This window comes from Sycon ciliatum, chromosome 4 (assembly GCF_964019385.1).
Source record: "Sycon ciliatum chromosome 4, ocSycCili1.1, whole genome shotgun sequence".
In the NCBI taxonomy this organism is placed as follows: Eukaryota; Metazoa; Porifera; class Calcarea; order Leucosolenida; family Sycettidae; genus Sycon; species Sycon ciliatum.
Genome location: NC_088646.1, coordinates 33,002,671 through 33,022,103, shown reverse-complemented (window position 1 = coordinate 33,022,103; position 19,433 = coordinate 33,002,671). Strand labels below are relative to the sequence as shown.

General features: G+C 45.9%; 2 protein-coding genes across 2 annotated transcripts; one reads left to right on the top strand and one right to left on the bottom strand.

Moving 5' to 3' along the window:
* Positions 1–577: 577 nt before the first annotated feature.
* LOC135815740 (ATP synthase subunit delta, mitochondrial-like) lies at positions 578–3,678 on the bottom strand. The gene is made up of 4 exons (XM_065329077.1): positions 3,475–3,678; positions 3,244–3,397; positions 2,154–2,242; positions 578–937 (listed from the first exon to the last, which is right to left on the bottom strand). The coding sequence occupies exons 1-4, from the start codon at positions 3,604–3,606 to the stop codon at positions 809–811; spliced, it is 504 nt and encodes a 167-aa protein (XP_065185149.1). The 5' UTR covers positions 3,607–3,678; the 3' UTR covers positions 578–808.
* Positions 3,679–3,984: 306 nt separating this feature from the next.
* LOC135815737 (uncharacterized) lies at positions 3,985–18,173 on the top strand. The gene is made up of 8 exons (XM_065329073.1): positions 3,985–4,319; positions 5,768–6,247; positions 6,684–6,775; positions 8,389–8,635; positions 10,148–10,413; positions 11,083–11,233; positions 12,090–12,286; positions 17,230–18,173. The coding sequence occupies exons 1-8, from the start codon at positions 4,212–4,214 to the stop codon at positions 17,801–17,803; spliced, it is 2,115 nt and encodes a 704-aa protein (XP_065185145.1). The 5' UTR covers positions 3,985–4,211; the 3' UTR covers positions 17,804–18,173.
* Positions 18,174–19,433: the final 1,260 nt, after the last annotated feature.

Here is a 19,433-nt window from a genome sequence, read left to right as displayed (position 1 = left end):
TAGTGTCGAACACACACACAAACCATGTACAAGTACTTCAAGTACATCCGTCACAAGAGAAGCATGCAACATCTGGAAGTACACCTGCCGATCTTCCGACTTGTGCGTTGTCAGAATGAAGCAATATTATCGAAGCCTGCGCTACATAGATAGCTGGCCAATCCATGTGAATTGGGCCCTATGGCTATGCATACCTGGTCTACACCACTCACTCCATTTGGGGATGCAAGGGGCCGCTCACACTGGGTGTGCACAATGAAAAAAATTCACCCGCACTTGCTATTTTGCTGTCACCATTCGCTTCTGGCAGTCTGTCAGCCCTGCTCCTGGGCATGTAGAGCTGCACCAGCACAGCCTCGGCTCTAGACTAGAATATCGCTCCACTTCATAAAAAGGAAAAGAAATGCAGTGGAAGCAAATATCCATGGTATTATTTATTAATTAAACCATGGTTTTTCATATTCATTCAGTGTGGCCGGCCCCTAACCTTCAAGACAGCTACATATGCACTTGCCAGGGTAACCAGTGCAGCACGTGCCTGCGCACACACACGCACACACACCTGGACACATTGTGCTGTTTCGCCGCTGACGTCTTGCCAGGGAATTCTAAAACAACATCAGGTACATATTCTAAATTCTTCACAAAATTGAACTATGGATGTCGAGTTGAAACAACCGCTGACAGTGAACAGAGATACGAGGGTCATGCATGTGCCTGCACTCATGGCAGACTATGATAAAATACCCAAAAATTAAATATATACAAAGTTGAAATGCAGCACCCCTTGGCATTGTTGTGGAGGAGCCTATTGCTTGCCAACAGCAACAGCGAGTGCGTCCCAGGCGGACACGTTTATCTGTGCTTCGGCCTGCTCGCGGTCGGACCTTGCGCTGTTGAGCTGGGCACGTGCAGCTTCAGCTCCGGTCTTGATTGCCTACGACCAAAGAACAGCAACACACGCACACACACAATCGTGAATAGAGCGCTCAATGAAACACCAAGGTAATCTGCATGCACGGTCACTTCAAAATCGTTGATGCCCAGGAAGATGTACTAGTATATGTTGCTGGGTACATGCAGACTCTTCTGGGCTGTTCTGCATGCAGCATGTGTGCATGAGATGCAAACAGTGAGTATGATGATAGTCACGTCACATCATAGGAACTGGCTCGTGGATATCAGCTTTCGCCTAGCCAAACTCTAATACGAAAGGACCTCGGAGTCAACAAATGCCTAGTGCTTCAATGTAGTAGTAATGGTGTTGACAACATGGGTGGCTTTCCCCACTCTCATCTCCATTCAATGCAATATTTCAATATATCTCCAGCATTGAAACCATTCCAATACATACAATGCACCACCCATGTAGGTATGCATGAGCTATAGTGTGTGATGACTTCACTTGTCAACGAAGAAGCTGGTCTATACTACATATAGTGCAAGCTGATGAATGCGGCACAATCCATGCTCAATGCAAGTACGCTCACTGCTTCAGTGACGCGACCTATTCCTACATTGTAGGCCGAGTGGACAATGATGACACGTGGCCCACCGCTTGCCATTTGTATGCATTATTGCTAGTTTGCACTCAGCGCCCTGACTATGCTGGTTCGCGACCTACTGTACTGCCTGGTGCCAAAGAACGGGGGTTCAGACAGAGTTATAGCTTAGGCTATTAAATTTTTTTTATAGTTCATGTACCACAGTCTGTGTAGTTGAGGCAACTCGCATATAAGGGCACCCTGCATTCTGGCCCGCTCGTTCTTCAGTGCCTGGCCGTACTGTAGGCTTCTTGGCCGCTCTCACGCAATCTCTTGATCACGTGGTAGATGCGCTCAATGCCGGCCCGCACAGGCATGCAACAAGAAAGCTTGTGCTAATGGCCCTGGGTTTTCTCCCCGTACATAATTATCATAAATCTTTCCAGGATACGTCCAATCGTAATGGACAAAATAAACAAGATACAGGGACAGTGATAGCCGATAGCACCCCCCCCCCCCCCAACCATCACGTTGGGTTCCTGTCACGTACAGCAGAACATCAGTGATGTATGGATCTTTTTACTGGCTCTGCTAAACAACCAACTCATGATGCTAACATAGAAGTGTTGATCTCACAAACACACATGATACAGGCAACGAGTCCCTTACCTGAGCATCAAGCTGATCAAGTGGCACTGCCTCCTCGGCAAGGATCTGCACTGACGAGTCAAAGTTAACGGTCAGACCGCCGCTGCTCACTGCACACACACACACATACCATGGGAGATAGCACAATGGAACATCGTAACTCAAAACAACAAACAGCATAAACAATTACAAAGCACTGTGCAGTCCGTAATAACAAATAAAAATAATACTACTTGTAAAATTGTACAGCACGGAAAGCATATAGACTGACCCAGGAGTCAGGACCAATGCAGGTATTTTATACCGCAACAACGTTAATAAGAACGCATAGTAATGTTTAAAGCGTGTGCGTGTATTCAGCATACATATGCCATGGGTAGTGTGGCACACATTACGACTATACGGCCTTGCCTAAACTTAGCCACACGTCAACTTCTTGATTCGAGCACAGCATTTCACTGTGCCAACCAAGGCAATTCTTATATACGTGCGAGTGTGCTCATGTTTGTTTGTGTGTGTGTGTAAGCAGCCCACATGAGTCAATGTACAATTGGGACTTATCAGCTCTAACCCTATTCTGGCCCACATGCAGCGCTGAACTGCACGCATGCCCCATCTACGTCTTTTCGCACTGGCTGCAGCTGCTAGAGAATACATGGGAAGCAGCTTCGGTTTTACCGCGCTAACTAAAAGCTACTGCTGCACTCCCATGCACCATACGTACATGTTGAGTCACTGAGAGAAGACGGAATTCAAACACACCTGCCTTCCCCAGCTTCCTTTATCATTTGCTAGTAGGATTACACATGCCCAGAATCCTCCTTGCATTTACCATCTACACTCGACTCACATGTACATGTACTTGGTGTGTATGACTGGGCATGCATATAGTTGTGTGTTTCCAAATATTTCATCAAATTATTTAACCAACAGAACAAATACCACCCTCCATATGCTCGTGCATGTGACCAGCACCAAGCAACCGTTGCAGGTTTCGACCGTAGATCTATGTACATGGATCGTGTCACACCAATAGCAATGCAATCGGACCTCATACTGTTATCCCATGATTGTGTGCAGCAGACCAGGGCCATCTATGCACATAACTCACCAAAGTATTTCGACTCTCGTCCATCTTTGTCAAATACTGACAGAATACTGGGCACCAGGGATCCCAAAGTTGGTACATGGTTAGGTGTAAGGCCAACATGGCCAGCCATTGTTACAGCGTCAACTGAAGAGACCTCCACTCCATTGTAGAAGGCCTGCAGTCAAAGATGAATTTCATGGATTCAGGCCAAAATTTTCAAGAATTCAAGTGGGTGGAAGTTCAGTAATTTACCTCTCCCGGAGAACCGAAAGTCAACAGAATGGAGTCTTTCTTCTCATCAGCCTTTTCCGCCATACGCCTCACTCCTACGCTGCGTATCAGGCATGGTCTGGCCAGCGAGAAAACGGAACGAAGGGCTGCCATTTTCAAGCTTTCAACAAGTCTTCACAACGAAAAAAGCTCGATCTGTTGTGGCCAGTTATCTTCTCAGCACAGCACTGTTCATGCATGGGCTCTGCCCTGCATCGCGGTACTGGAAGTGCAGTCTCTGTACAGCAGACCTTGCCTGCATGCAAATCACTCGAAATGCACGCTGATGTCGTGATGAAGTCTGCACATATGTGCGCGATAATGTCGACGTGACGCGTTATCGCTAGCCTGGGAACAAGGTTTGTATGTGACATGATGTTGCTATGGCGACAAAATGGGGAAATCCCTGCAAAATCAAACAAAATTATCTCATGAGACTTGTCACTTGAAGATAAACATGAACATGAAACTAATAATAAATTACTTGAAAGACGAACAGCATTTTAATTCATGGCGAAAGTGTCAAGTTATTGTTCTGGTTATCAGTCTATCCACATCGTGATATCATCCTAAATGTTTTTGCAGTATTGATCCAAGAATCAATCTAGAATTTACCTTTTGCTGCATTCGTCTATGATAGTATCAGAAAATGCATATTGACTGGCCGATTTGAGCAGAGGATGCACTCGTTGTAAACGCGTTTGAAAGGGTGAACAAATATGGCTGCTCTTCGCAGGACGCTGCTGCTCTGCAGACATCGCCCGAGTGGGTGCCTAGCCACGAGAGGTTTTACTGATTATGTAGTAACGGACTCCTCACTCATGGAAGTAAGGGATTCGTATTTTTATGAAGTGCAAACTGCTGGCAGGTGTAATATAGCGTACATGTAGAAGAAGTACAATGTACATTTTTACATGTATGTACACAGAGTCGGTCACGTGCATGTAAGATATGGACCTGTACATGGCACATGGACGCATAATCACTATCATAGGCGTATAGCCCCAGTAGTAATCTGTTTTATGCTGACCTTTCATACAAACTTCCAGTCAACTTGCCCATCATGCTGGCGGCTTATACTGCGCATATAAACCTCATACAAACCCCATACAAACCCCATAGACCGCCACCATAGAAACAGGAAGAAGTTGACTGTCAGTTTGTATGAAGGTCAGCATAAGTATAATACATCCCACTAGTACGCTTGTACGTGAAATATAAACCATCATACAAACCTCGGCTTCGCCTCGGTTTGTATGTCGGTTTATATTTCACGTACAAGCGTACTGTTGGGCTGTATTATATACGTACAACTGCCTGCACTCTACCTGGATCTGTGATGGAGCGGGGTTGCATGTCACGTTGGCTACGTCAGCGAACAGTGCAACGTGACCATCAGAGTTGTGTTTACAGTGAACCTTGTGAATAACAACCCCAACCGTGCATGAGAAAGCGTCAGTATTCGCGAGTTGTCGGTATTCGCGAAGTTGATGAGAGTTGCAGTCAAATGCTCACTAGGTCCGAAGATCGTGTCGTTGTTCGCGAGTCGTTATACTCAAGGTCGTTATTAGATCCCGAGGTTGACGTACACCAATCCTCCTTGGATATTATGCACTAGGGTGTGCTTATTCAGTCAGGTTTGCCACGCAATGGGAAATTTTAGCATCACAGACCCCAGCGCACCCTTGTTAGCTATGTACTGAGTGTACTCCCGCAACTCTGCATACCCTCCTAGTACATGATGTCACCACTGATCTATGAATTATGCATTAACAAGCAATGTTCTACTATCTCAGCCAGTGCTGGGGTCACATACTTATGCCATACGAGAGCTTTGAAATCTGGGCTTGAGCTGCATGTGCCTTTGGGCATTGGTGGACATGTGAATCCCGTTTCATTTATCGAGCCATGAATACTAGTAGCTCATGTACCTGATGATGGGCGTTGCCCGAAAATTTGAATTTATGTATATCAATTGCAGTGTAGCCTAGAGGCCGTTAGAGAGAGTGTGTACAGGATGTATGGATTCATGTACAGTACGTTGCATATCCCATGCACTACTGCCAGCACACTGTAGATGCTCGAGCTGTAATGTTGGTAGTTTGCCGTCAATTGTCGGCTTTTTCAGGGGATTCCCCTTCCCCTCCATATACTGTAGTGCATCCTGGTAGTATGTGGACAAATCCTAAGTTGGTGTTTGTACGTATGTGTGTGTGTGTACGTGTGTGTGTGCGTGTGTGTGTGTGTGTGTACGTGTGTGTATATGCACTCACAGGTGCTGAAGAAAGGTGAGCACAAGGAGGTGCCCAAGCAGGAGCTCTGGAAGGAGCTGTCGCCGATCACGACATCGCTGGGCGTCGACGGCATTCTGTCGTTGCCCGTGGAGCCCCTGGGGCAGCTGCTGTCCTTCGCTGAGCTAAACAAAGACTGCCGAGGAGCCATGAGACAGCTGATTGCTCGGCCAGAGTGTTGGGTGGCTGATGAGAACCTGGAAGGTGCCATCCGTCTCTTTAGCACCCTGTACCAGGCTGGGTACATGGAGGACAGTATTGTGGAGCATTTTGCCGAGCGGCTCATGAATGAGCATAGCTCCCTGGATGTCAACGTAATAGGCTACTACTCCAGAATGTTGTATGATGGACGCGTGGATAGGGTGCTCTTTAACCCCTGGCCATGGATCTTTGAGTGCCTGAAGACGAACGATTTAGGGCGCAGCTTCGTTTCATTGTTCTCATACACCTTAGTGTCTAAACAGGTTAGTCCCTATCCTCACTTCCTTCTTCCGTTGCCACCCTCCTTGCCTTTTCACGATACTTTTAAAACTGTTTGTATGCCTGTCCGTATGCCTGTCCGTCTGTGTACCGGTATCTGTTTTCTGTAGGATTATGTCTTCATCTCTTTTGCTCTCATTGCACCAAATCACCATCCTTTGCGTTTCTAGAGCATTGATGTGTTTTTGTGTGTATGCATTCACATGTATATCACAAACTACACATGTGCAGCTGTCATCATGACTGTGGCAAGTGCAGTTTACTGAAAGAGAGTGGAGCATTCTCACCAGCCTGCTCTGTATGTGTATACTTATATGTGTGTGTGTGTGTGTGTGCGTTTGTGTGTGTGTGTGTGTGTGCGCTCGCGCGATACGTGTGTATGTGGGTGTGTATGCGATATGCCCATATCCTTGTATTTAGTTTACACGTGAACTTGCAGAGCGTTTAGTATGTGAGCTGCAACCGGAGAACATGCCTGCCGATATGCTTCCTCTGTTCCTTCACCAATTCAGGTATGTCTTCAAGCACCACCACCCTGGTGTGTGGTGTGGATTACTGATATGTACACTCTGTTCTATCTTGGCTGTTGACTGTTGCAAGGAAATATTCTTGGTTTTGGTTTATTCAATTTCCGGTACATGTACCAAGCACACAACTTACCCAGTTGTCTAGACACGCATATGAAGGTACTTTAGCAAAAATGTGCAACAGCATCTTTAGAACCAAACACTAATGCTGCTGTGAGTACATGCACCGGCTCATTTCTGCAGTCGGTGGCAAAGTGTGAGCAGTCCAGCGGCCCGGTGTTTAGCTCAGCATAGAAAACTCTATACTGCCAACCTCATGAATAGCGACCTCGGGTATACACGCAACAACACACGAATAACGACATGATCTTCGTATCTACGTATGTAGTGCCCATTTGACTGCGTACTTCCAGACTCACGAATACTGACAACTCACGAATACCGACAACTCACGAATACCGACACTTTTCTCATGCACTATCAAGGGTCTTTATGTGCAAGGTTGGCTGTATCTTCAGTGTTTGTGTCAGCGTAGTACAAAACTGATTCTCTTGATTGTGTCTGCCCAAGTGTTCTCCTGTGTGTGCTCCAACAAACTCCAGCCAAATTTGCAAATGTGCGAATAGCTATCCCGCAATTAGATTGCAGCGTATCCGAGTTACGGGCAGTGTGCGGTCCTATTGTGTCCGGATATGGCTAGTTCTACTTTACTAGTTTGTCATCAACCACCGCACCATAAGTGCTCTTCTTAGCCATTCTACAATATCTACCTTCACTGACGAGAGTTTTAGACTCGAAACAGCTGCGTGAAGAATTCAGTACCAACGGGCGTGTCGCTTTGCTGATGCTGTGCTGTGGCGATGTCGTGTCGAGGTCGGCTGGAGAGCGCAGTTATGGTGTGGGTGTTGATGGGAAATCCGTTCAGGGCCGAATGCTGCTGCTTACCCCATTATCTACTGTGCTAGTGTGCCATCATACTAGTGGTGAAACGAATATACCGAATGTTCGAATATCCGTTTGGTTTGACACATTCGAACGAATATTTCTCATGGCGAATATTCGTTATCCCGGTATGCAGAATCAACCGGGCGACTTCAAACTTTCGTAGCTTCGTGAATACTTGACCGAATCGCTTCATTGAAAGATCTATCGGCATTAGCAAACTCTCAGCTGTTGTTTAGAAGCCACCCGAACACAATCCGAGGTCCTGGAGGGGAGGTATGGCGCTCGAACGAAAATCGCGTCTCAAGCTCAAGCTGTTTTTTGAGCCTGTGAAAGGCACTTCAGCTGGGGATTTTTGTGAAAATGACCTAGACATGATGGAGAAATATATGCCTTCGTTCGTCATGCCTAATAATAGTGACAATATCCAATAAAATGACTGAGAGGAGGGCATGTGATGTCATCCGTGTAAACGAAAGAATATTCGTTTGTTCGTTCGTTAAGCCGAAGAATATTCGGCTACTGGGTTTTGATATTCGTTTCACCACTACATCATACATTAATAATATTTTATTATTACATAATTGCATGCTGTGCACTAGAATTTGTAGCTCCCTTTGTCCATCTCACGTTGTTGAACTATTTTTGCTCCGCAGCCAGCTCGCCAGGTTCGGAGGCTACTGGCGCTTGCTCGAGCCGATGCTGGAGAAAGCGTTTCCGATCGTGGAGCAGTGTGTGACGACACAGACTCTGCACAGCAACGACTGTGCCTGGCTAATCCAGTCACTCTGTAATACTCGGCCGCCCGTAAAGTGGCTGGACACTCTCATGCCGTACATCCTCGGCAACATTTCGGAGCTCAACGCAAGCTCCGCGTGCTCCGTTATCTATACACTTGGGAAGGTCAGTGTTACACGTACACTAATTCATAGATCAGTAGTAGTAGCATAAGATCCGATCACTTTGGTTGAGCCTCTAGCCGTTATGGTGCAGCCTTTGTTTTTTGGTCTGTCTTCTCCCCGCGCTTTCGATTTCTAGTCCGCAGAAATTAGCGGATTTTCGGAAATTAGTGGATTTTCCGAAATTCATGGTTGATGTGCTGTGCAATCTGCCCAGTGGCATCACACGTGAAGCCAGTGTATGAACTGTATGCTTTGTCTCCTCCACGGTGAACCCTGAGATTGGGTGGCTGGGTGCTTGTTGTGCTGTACGGGCGCTTTTACTCCGGTTGATAGTGACGATAACGCGGCCGTTATACCTTAGTAGGCGTATGTCTGTCTGTCTGTCTTGCCAACTGACAATATCATCTCAAAAACTACTTCAAGTAGTAACTGTGCTCTTCCTAGTCACACTCGGGAAAGTAGCAAACTTCAGGCTCCTCACAATCGACATCTTCAAGACCTCTCCACTAGTACTTGCACTGTCTTCTCGTCAGGTTGAATACCGGTACAGGCGAAAAGCAACTGAACAGGTACAAGGGAACAAGCTCCCCACGCTGGAGCTCGCGCTTTTCCACTGGCTTGACTTGACGCTTGATTGACTCATGACTGCCATCCAGACCACGCGGGGAAGTGCCTCGAACCTTTGACTTGGCAAACCTGCAAGAATTCACCACTCCCTGTACATATCTTCACTAGTTTGAGGGAAAGACACAAACGGGAAAAGTCTGAAGAAAAAATGGACTGTCACCACCAGGACTCAAACCAGGGACCCTCGCTTGTAGCTAGCGATGCTCTAACCACTGAGCTACCCTGTACATAGTGCTAGATTATTGAATGCTTTACAAGCTCATTCTATTCACACTAGGAAGCCTGACCTCTGAAAGCAAAAGCAAATTACACTCACACTTGGGCTTTTTGGTAGGTCTTGAACAACTCGTTAGTTTTGTGCCTTGGGTGTCCATTGCTGTCACACTACTTCACACGCTTGTTTGCTTCCTTCACACTCGTACCTTTTTGTCATTCTTTCTAAGTCCTATGTGTATGACCGGCGTATGCATGTTAACAGTGTTGTTTTGGCTACTCTTCTTTGCGCCGTTGCTATCACATCTCTACTGTATAAAACTCATTGGCCTTGTTTACTTTCTTTTTGCCTATATTTCACCCGACGAGAAGGCAATGCAAGTGTGTGTGGAAAGGTTTTGAGGATACTGCTTGAGAGGTGCCTGCAGCTTGGTCCTTTCTTGAGAGTGGCTGCATTTTTGTCTCCAGTAAAGCTGTTCTTCCTTGTCTTTCCAGTTACCAAGTCTTGCCCCTGCTGGGTGGTTCAGTTACCTACTGCTTTTTATGAGTCTTCTATGTTAGCTGGACTATTGCTGGCACGTTGCCATGTTCACAATCAAATTCTTGCCAAATAATTAGTACTAAAAATGATAATTATGTCTGTTTGTCTCTGTGCATGTGCTTTGCAATAAAGGGTATAGGCAAGGACGACGCCGACAGGCATTACATATCGTACGCACGGAGGCTGCTGGACGCCTACTCTACGATCGACGTGACCGGCAAGTTCTCCGCCGCCGACATGAGTTTCTTCTGCAACGGCCTGAGCATGCTACAGGTGCGGCATGCACCCTGGCTGCACGAAATGGCCACCAAGCTGATCGAGAACAAGAAGACCCTGTGCAGAATGTCTGGTGTGGAGCTGTGCCATGTGCTGGAGGGTATGACGTCAGTGAACTTCCGGTGAGTTACTGCTCCTCTTCTGCACCACCGTGTATTGAGTCTATGGACACAATAACATTGTGTCAATAGACTCATTATTAAAGTCAGTCAAGTATGATGGTCTCTCCATGTTCATGTAATAGCTACTCAGATTTTGTGTTTCGATTTGTCATCAGCAGCCAATGTACCTTCTGTGGTCTGATTTTCTTATACATGTATATTTATCCAAAATTAGGCATGTGCGCGTATCTCTTGCCAGTGGATATTTCGCAATGGGGAAGGATTCGCGAAATTTTAAGGCACGGATAAGCTTTTGACTGAAAACGACGTCACATGAGTTACCGCCGACCTCATTCGCTAAATGTACTTGTCACTGACATGCCTGCTATCTGGAATCGCAAACCAAAAACTTGCAAAAAGCACCACAATTATTTCCTGCTGTACTGCACGACGAGTCTCCTGGGATAACCATAGCTGGGAAGTATGCCTTGGGGAAATGAAGCATGTTGTCAGGGACTGAGGGTGATGTTCACTGGCGGTAGTCAAGCTTGGCACGCCCTTAGACCTGCAACTCACGTGCCCACTGTGTCCGTCCATGAGGAGGGTGTTGGCCTCCGGATAGTACCGGTTGTGCGGTTCTAGCGTGTGTTTCTTGTGTTCTGCTTTTCACGTTTCTTGTGTTATCTACAGGCACACGGGTCTGTTGGACACAACTGCAGAACTGCTCCAGTCCAAGGAGATAGAATTCGACTCCTGGCGCTTTGCGGACTGCCTGGGAGTTGCCTGTGCCTTGCTGCATTCCAAGACCTGGTCTGGTCGACTGCTGGAGCGTGTTTTCTCGGTGAGGTCACACACACACACGCACGCGCGCGCGCGCGCGCGCTTTCTGTAGCTCGAGTCCTGAACTGGAGTGTTGTGTACATGTGCTGTTTTGTTTTGCCGCCCGGCGCGCTTTTGGCATGGCTGTGTGTTGCAAATTAGGCTAACACAGTGCCATCAAACCGGTGTTATGTGACACCCTTCAGTTTGATATTTCAGTATGATACTTCAGTATGGTACTTCAGTTAGATACTTCAGTATTCATATGACCCTGCGGCCCTGAGGAGGACACTCTTTGATGCCAGGCTGGTGAAGGTCTCGTTCAGTGACTTGCTACTTTGATTTTTTCCAAGTACCATTCAAGCTCCGCATTGAGCCAGTTTGGCCGCGTTCTGTGTCTGCTTTTCAAACCGCTGCTGAAATCTTGCGTTGGGGGCAGCTGGCTGCAGTGTTTCCTCTGCAAAAGCTGGTGAACTACATAGTGCTTTGCCAGGTTATACAGCTTCTTGGCTCTGCACCGACTCACTACAGGCACTGTCGTGGCCAAAGAGGGACTGGGGAATGTTACACATGCTAGTGCACTGTGTGGCCAGGATGTTTGGCTTGTAATAGGCCATTTGACGCTCTGCATACGTGTACATGTAGAGGCCGAGCATTTGCGTTGTGGCTGGTCTCCTGCCTGTCACCTCCATGGCATGTGGAATGTGGCTGATCACTTGTATGCTGCCTCCATGTGGAATGTGATGCGGCTGATCACTTGTATGCAGCCTCCATGTGGAATATGATGTGGCTGATCACTTGTATGCTGCCTCCATGTGGAATGTGATGTGGCTGGTCTCCTGTATGTCCTGTCCATGTGGGATGTGTTGTGTGTGCAGGCATCAGACGAGGATATCTGGCGGCTGTCTCGGTACAGCTTCACCAACCTTGTGCTGCTCTGCTCACTGGTCAGCGCAAGGCAGGATATCAAAGTAACGGGCCTGAATGAAATGATGAAGGGACCGATCGACGCTCGCTCCAAGAAAGATTTCGTCCGATCCCAGGGACAAGTGAGAAACCGCAAGAGAGAGGACCGGTAAGCACCTAGGCAGTGTACAGCGTATTCAACAGGGAGTAGTAAAATAACAACAGGGAGTAGTAAAATAACAACAGGGAGTAGTAAAATACCTGATACTGTAAATCATATTATTTTAACGACCCGCAAAGTTAACGATTTTCTGATTTTCGAAGGTTAACGATTTGAAAAGTTAACGATTTTCTCAGACAGATGCAATAATACTAGGAATGCTCGTCAAGGACATTCATTATTGTCCGTCACAGTATACCTCGTAGCTCGATGTCAGGAGAATAATAATAATAATAATAATTTAAAACGAAGGTAAGTTATGGGTCGCAAATATCCACGCAAACACACATCCAGTCATAATAAGGCACTTGTCATAAGTATCCGAACGTTTTCGGTCCCTTCTCATCAAGGATTATACAGGGAATGGCTCAAGCTGGAAAGACTAAAACTTATATAGCGTAAAGATAATTAGATAACAACACTCGTGACAAGGTGGAAAATTATCAAGTTTAGCACGACACAAAACTCGAAGGAAAATAATAATAGTGACAACAACATAGTGAGCAAATTAAGTTACATTGTTACCACCTCAACGAGGAGTAACACCAAACAATTGTAGCGACAACACATTTTCTTTCTGTACGCAAAGTTCAGGATCTAACTTACGGATATACAAAGCTTCTAACACAGCCAAATGTAACGCACATCTACCACGTGACAATATTGAGAAAACATTATCACTGTACAACTCACGACAATTGGTATGGGCTGACAGATGTTGCTTGATTGACGAAGTGCGATTCTTAGCTCCATTGGGTGTTGTCTCCTCCAATGTCCCGTCATCTCGCCTCTTCGTGGCATCACCACTATCTGTCTCTTCGCGTTTCCGCGGCCTTCCACGTTTCTTGACACTAACCGTTGGGTGCGCGATACCCGGTGTCCTTTCCGTTACGTCTCCTCCATTGCGGATTTCTATTGAGCTTCTTACTCCAACTTGTCTGGTGTCCGAAATTGAGGTTAGTTTTCGCGATCTACCACGTTTTCGAATATTGACTGTTGTTGTCACTTCCGTTGTCGTTGTACGTTCGTCCTCATCAGTCCGTATTTTCACTTGGCTTCTCGTCACCCTTTCCGACGCCGACAGATCCTTTGTCAGTTTTGGTGGTTTACGTGTGGGTCTTTCACCATCTTTTATGCTGTTCTCAGCTGGCCCGTGTCCTACACACGCAGAGGAGGACGGGCATGCAGTCACATCTTCACGGGAAGAGGAAGATCCACCGATGGACTGGACATTTTGGAGGACGACCACGGCGAGGACGACAATCGCGCGCATCAAGCGGAACACAACTTAACGGCACATGTTGACGAATGCGTGCGCCCAGGTGCTGAAGGGTTCTACCTACATACCGATCTTCACATTGTCGGCATTGAAAGAAATAGATAAGGTTACTTTTACTAAGGGTAGGTAGAACATCCTTCTGCTGTCCAATGTGCTGTCCAGTCCATCGGACATGTGTAGGACACGGGCCAGCTGAGAACAGCATAAAAGATGGTGAAAGACCCACACGTAAACCACCGAAACTGACAAAGGATCTGTCGGCGTCGGAAAGGGTGACGAGAAGCCAAGTGAAAATACGGACTGATGAGGACGAACGTACAACGACAACGGAAGTGACAACAACAGTCAATATTCGAAAACGTGGTAGACCGCGAAAACTAACCTCAATATCGGACACCAGACAAGTTGGAGTAAGAAGCTCAATAGAAATCCGCAATGGAGGAGACGTAACGGAAAGGACACCGGGTATCGCGCACCCAATGGTTAGTGTCAAGAAACGTGGAAGGCCGCGGAAACGCGAAGAGACAGATAGTGGTGATGCCACGAAGAGGCGAGATGACGGGACATTGGAGGAGACAACACCCAATGGAGCTAAGAATCGCACTTCGTCAATCAAGCAACATCTGTCAGCCCGTACCAATTGTCGTGAGTTGTACAGTGATAATGTTTTCTCAATATTGTCACGTGGTAGATGTGCGTTACATTTGGCTGTGTTAGAAGCTTTGTATATCCGTAAGTTAGATCCTGAACTTTGCGTACAGAAAGAAAATGTGTTGTCGCTACAATTGTTTGGTGTTACTCCTCATCGAGGTGGTAACAATGTAACTTAATTTGCTCACTATGTTGTTGTCACTATTATTATTTTCCTTCGAGTTTTGTGTCGTGCTAAACTTGATAATTTTCCACCTTGTCACGAGTGTTGTTATCTAATTATCTTTACGCTATATAAGTTTTAGTCTTTCCAGCTTGAGCCATTCCCTGTATAATCCTTGATGAGAAGGGACCGAAAACGTTCGGATACTTATGACAAGTGCCTTATTATGACTGGATGTGTGTTTGCGTGGATATTTGCGACCCATAACTTACCTTCGTTTTAAAGTATTATCCGCCTCCGACCTCTTTTTAAAAAAAAAATAATAATAATAATAATAATAATAATAAAGAGGATTATACAGGGAATGGCTCAAGCTGGAAAGACTAATTATAGGTTAGTGCATGGCAGGGAGGGCCTTATGGCTTGTTAGTGCCCGACAGGTTAGCCTGAGGGCCGTAGGCCCGAGGGCTACCCTGAAGGGCACAAACAAGCCATAAGACCCTCCCTGCCATGCACTAACTATTTTAGAACGAGGTTACATGCATTATCTCACTTCCATCATGCTTGTGTACCAATATATTGGCTAGTTTGTGGTTTGTGTGCAGAGAGACTTGGTGTGGTATGAAAGAATATTTTCTTCTGGTAAGTTATGGTAACTCAGCACCACTTAGGACTACTAAAAGTAGAATAGAAGCAAAGGAAATGCTGGGCTCTTATTGCGAGCTTCATTCTTATTCATAGCTTGTGGAGCTATTTAGGGGATTTGAGAGCCCCTTGTCGATACCTCTAATGACTTCGATCTTCGGTTTTTATAGGTTTCCGCAAGCTGTTGACAAAGGAAATTCGTACAGATGAAAGAATACGGGAGGCAAAAACCGTACACACTTCTGAAATGCGTAGCTTTTAGTAGTACACCGTACATTTTATGCAGAGTTCATTATCTGCACCGTACTATAATGCATACAGGGAGTTGTACGCACCAGTTTAGAGTATATTCAGCGGGCTTTAAACTAATCCAAGGCCCTCGACGCGTCATCAAGAGTAGTAAAATAACGATTGAGCGGGCTTTAAACTCTGATAAGGCCCTTGGCGGGAATGTCGCTGATTGGTCGTTTCCTGGACAACGAGACAGACCTCGTTCTAAAACTTATATAGCGTAAAGATAATTAGATGACAACACTCGTGACAAGGTGGAAAATTATCAAGTTTAGCACGACACAAAACTCGAAGGAAAATAATAATAGTGACAACAACATAGTGAGCAAATTAAGTTACATTGTTACCACCTCGACGAGGAGTAACACCAAACAATTGTAGCGACAACACATTTTCTTTCTGTGCGCAAAGTTCAGGATCTAACTTACGGATATACAAAGCTTCTAACACAGCCAAAGTGTTGTTATCTAATTATCTTTACGCTATATAAGTTTTAGTCTTTCCAGCTTGAGCCATTCCCTGTATAATCCTTGATGAGAAGGGACCGAAAACGTTCGGATACTTATGACAAGTGCCTTATTATGACTGGATGTGTGTTTGCGTGGATATTTGCGACCCATAACTTACCTTCGTTTTAAAGTATTATCCGCCTCCGACCTCTTTTAAAAAATAATAAAGAGAATGAAATTTATCCAGCGTAGGAGCGTACAAATTCAAATTTTTCGATCTCCTGCCGCTTCGTCAAAATTCATCTGAGAGACGTCGGAGTTGTTCGAGCCGACTGCTGAGCGTCTCTGCTATCATCTAGATCTTTCGATTGTTGAATTCCGTTGAGAATTGACCGAGTTACGATCCGTTGAACACGCGCTGCAAGTCACTTCGCACAACTCCACAAAAAACTTATGGGATGTAATATTTAAAAACTTGGTGCTCTGTTTACCTGGTACACATTGTTCTCCATGCAACACTAACGTTATAGGCTAGCATAGTGCAGGTAGAATACATTATACTTCATGATCACCACATGGCAACAACATAGCACGCCACTTTTGATACAATAACAACAAAAAATCCCATGTTTTGCAAGAATATGCTAGTTTTCGCAAGAATATGCTAGTTTTCTGCAAAACCTGCTGATTATGCTAGTGCAATGCTAGTTTCCAGAAAGTGCTACTTCAAAGTAAATATGCTAGATATAATGCTAGCATTATCCGCCGGGGCCTACGCTGCATGCCATAATGTGAAATGATCGATTCCAATCGTGCAAGGCCCAAATCATACGACTTTTGCTAACGAATTTTAACATAACGACAAATCTTTGCTCGTTATCTCGTTAGATTTACTTGTTCGTTACATAATCATGATTTACAGTACTTTCTCTACTCCCTAGTATTGAACTCAGAATGCTGACCCTGACACCTAATGCCTGACGGCTTTTGTTTCTATGCCCTGGGCTTCACTCCTAATGCTGGTCATGCGGGATTCGTCGACGTGTGTGAACACAGGTGTATTGTATGTATTTCAATGTGTAGACTTGTATAGAAGCCTGCCTCATGTGGAAGCCTGCAAAATTTCCCCCAAAAAGTCATATAAGCCGCGGCCTTTATACACGACTTTACGGTATTTTGTGAACACTCTTTGTTGGTTGTCAGCCCGCAGTTGTTCCACTTGCGTTGGGTGCATGGCCTCAACCTTGCATGTCTCCTGGCAGCATGCCAAAAAACGATAGTCAGGATAGTGCATTTAATGCCATTAATTCATTGTTGTTCCTGTGTGTGTGTGTGTGTGTGTGTGTGTGTGTGTGTGTGTGTATGTGTGTGTGCATGTGTGTGTACGTGTGTATGTGTGCATTGTGACATACAGGCTGCTCAACTTGGTGGAGTCACTGCTGCCGCATCACTCGTTCTTGGCTCGCTTCACTCGTGTCTCTGGTCAGATTCCCGTCCACGGTGCTCTGCTGATCGATGAGAATCAGTGGCCAGTGAGCTGGAACGATGCGCCGCTGCAGCCCACTGCCGTCTCACCTACCAGCCTCGTCTCGTTCCACCACAAGGCCATTGCCATTGTGCTGCTGAACAGCTGTGACACGTTGGGCGATGCGCTAGCCACGCCGTGCGGCAGCGTCCTGCTCAAGATTGCCGCGCTGAAGGCGGCCGGCTGGTGGGTGATCACTCTGCCCATCGAAGGCCTTGACGTGGCACACGGCTCCAGCACCATCTTCCGCGTGCGAGAAGAGCTGACGCAGGCCGGTATGCAGCTACCTACACAGCAGAACTTCTCCTTACCTGCAAAGAGCCTGGACGAGAATGCTGCTGACAAGAAACCTGCAGCTAGTGGGGTCAGCAATCAGGAGCAGATGGTCGCGAATGAGGCCAGCATGGGTCAGGAACGTATAAAGATAGCGCCAGAAAGAACTAACGTCAGCCGTTTCAAGTAATTACAAGTAGTTGCGGCTGGTAAGTGGCAGCTCTATCGCTGCCGCTGTTGTTGTTGTTGTTGTTGTTGTTGTTGTTGTAGTTGTTGTAGTCGTCATCGTCGTTGCGCTAGAGGGTGCTGGCACACCCTAGCACGAAGACAGATAGAATAGCAGAATAGCAGTCTACTAGTACATGATGTTGACTGGCAGCGTGTGCAGGGACTACAGTTGTAGTTATCTGTACATGTGTAGACCTTTTCTAAGACTTGATCACTTCTCCCTGGAGGATGAAGTTACACTGATACATTAGCTGTACATCTCCAATCTAGCAATGGACAGCACAGTTCATGAATAACCAGCTCCATGCGATGAATTACAGGTCTACTCTCCATACCCAATGCTGTAGACAGCAAGCTGTTTCGGCCATAAAGGCATCATCAGTACAGCTACGAGCTTAATAGGCCGAGCTACCAGCCATGGTGCAAAGGAAGCACCACAGACATTAAGCTAGCTCATTGCTCTAGCGCCAGAGTGCTCAAACTACAAAAAGTAGCGGGCATTGTGCTCTCTCCATATAACGTAATCTCTGGGACCAAGCAAAAGTTATGTTATGTAGAAAACCGTGTGTAAAATACAAGATATGCTTAAAAATGAAGGGTATTACAAGGCGGATTCAACCCTGCAAACATGTACACACTGTACCACCATCTACATTACATGCAATCAATGCCACAGAATATTATGTACAATAAGACTAAACTGGCTAGCTACAGCTACAGTTGATCGTACCGCCACGTGAATCTACATTGTATCGAGAGTGTGCACGTCGGGGACGGCGCCATAGCGTGCATTATGTCGAGGTTTAGGTTATTTGGATAAGGTTGTATAGAACAAAATTTGTATGGGAGTGATTCTGTTTCGCGGCGGGATTTGATATTTTTACGTACTAGCGAGGTTTACGTACAAGTGAGAGTTGTTATATCGAGAGCAGACCTGTACTTAGTTCATAAGGATAGAGCCATAGAGAAAGGACAAAGGAACTACAAGTTACGCTATACTGTCCACTAACAGCACCAGTTACTAAACAATCAGTTCATGCGATAACATTGCACGACGCGACCGACGGTACTGACGTTCTACAACTAACTGGATAACAGCCCTAGCACACCTTGGATGCGCACTCCAACAGCCTTCCAACTTGGAAGGTTCTGAGTTATAGAGGTCAGTGTCGTGCAATGTTATCGCCTGAGCTGATTGTTTAGTAACTGGTGGTGTTAGTGGACAGTATAGCGTAACTTGTAGTTCCTTGGCCCTTTAAAGCTCTTTTGTATAAATTAAACCTTGGCTCTCCATCCGAGAGCCATATTCATTATAAGGCCAAATTCATTATCCTGAAAGTTGGCGGAGGGCATCATGTTGCACAGGTCAGCATCAAGGGGACATGTTCTAATGCTGGTGCGTGTACGTGTTTGAATTGCTTCTAGTTTGATGATGTTTGAAAGAGTTTAAGATGTGCTTATTTGTCTTGGTACAGCACATGGTATGCATGCTATTCTTACTTTGATGTGCACAGAGCTATTTGGGGTATCATAGTTAGACACTTTCGACAGGCGAGAGGGGTTTAGTGAGTTGTGAACGAGTGTCGACTCTG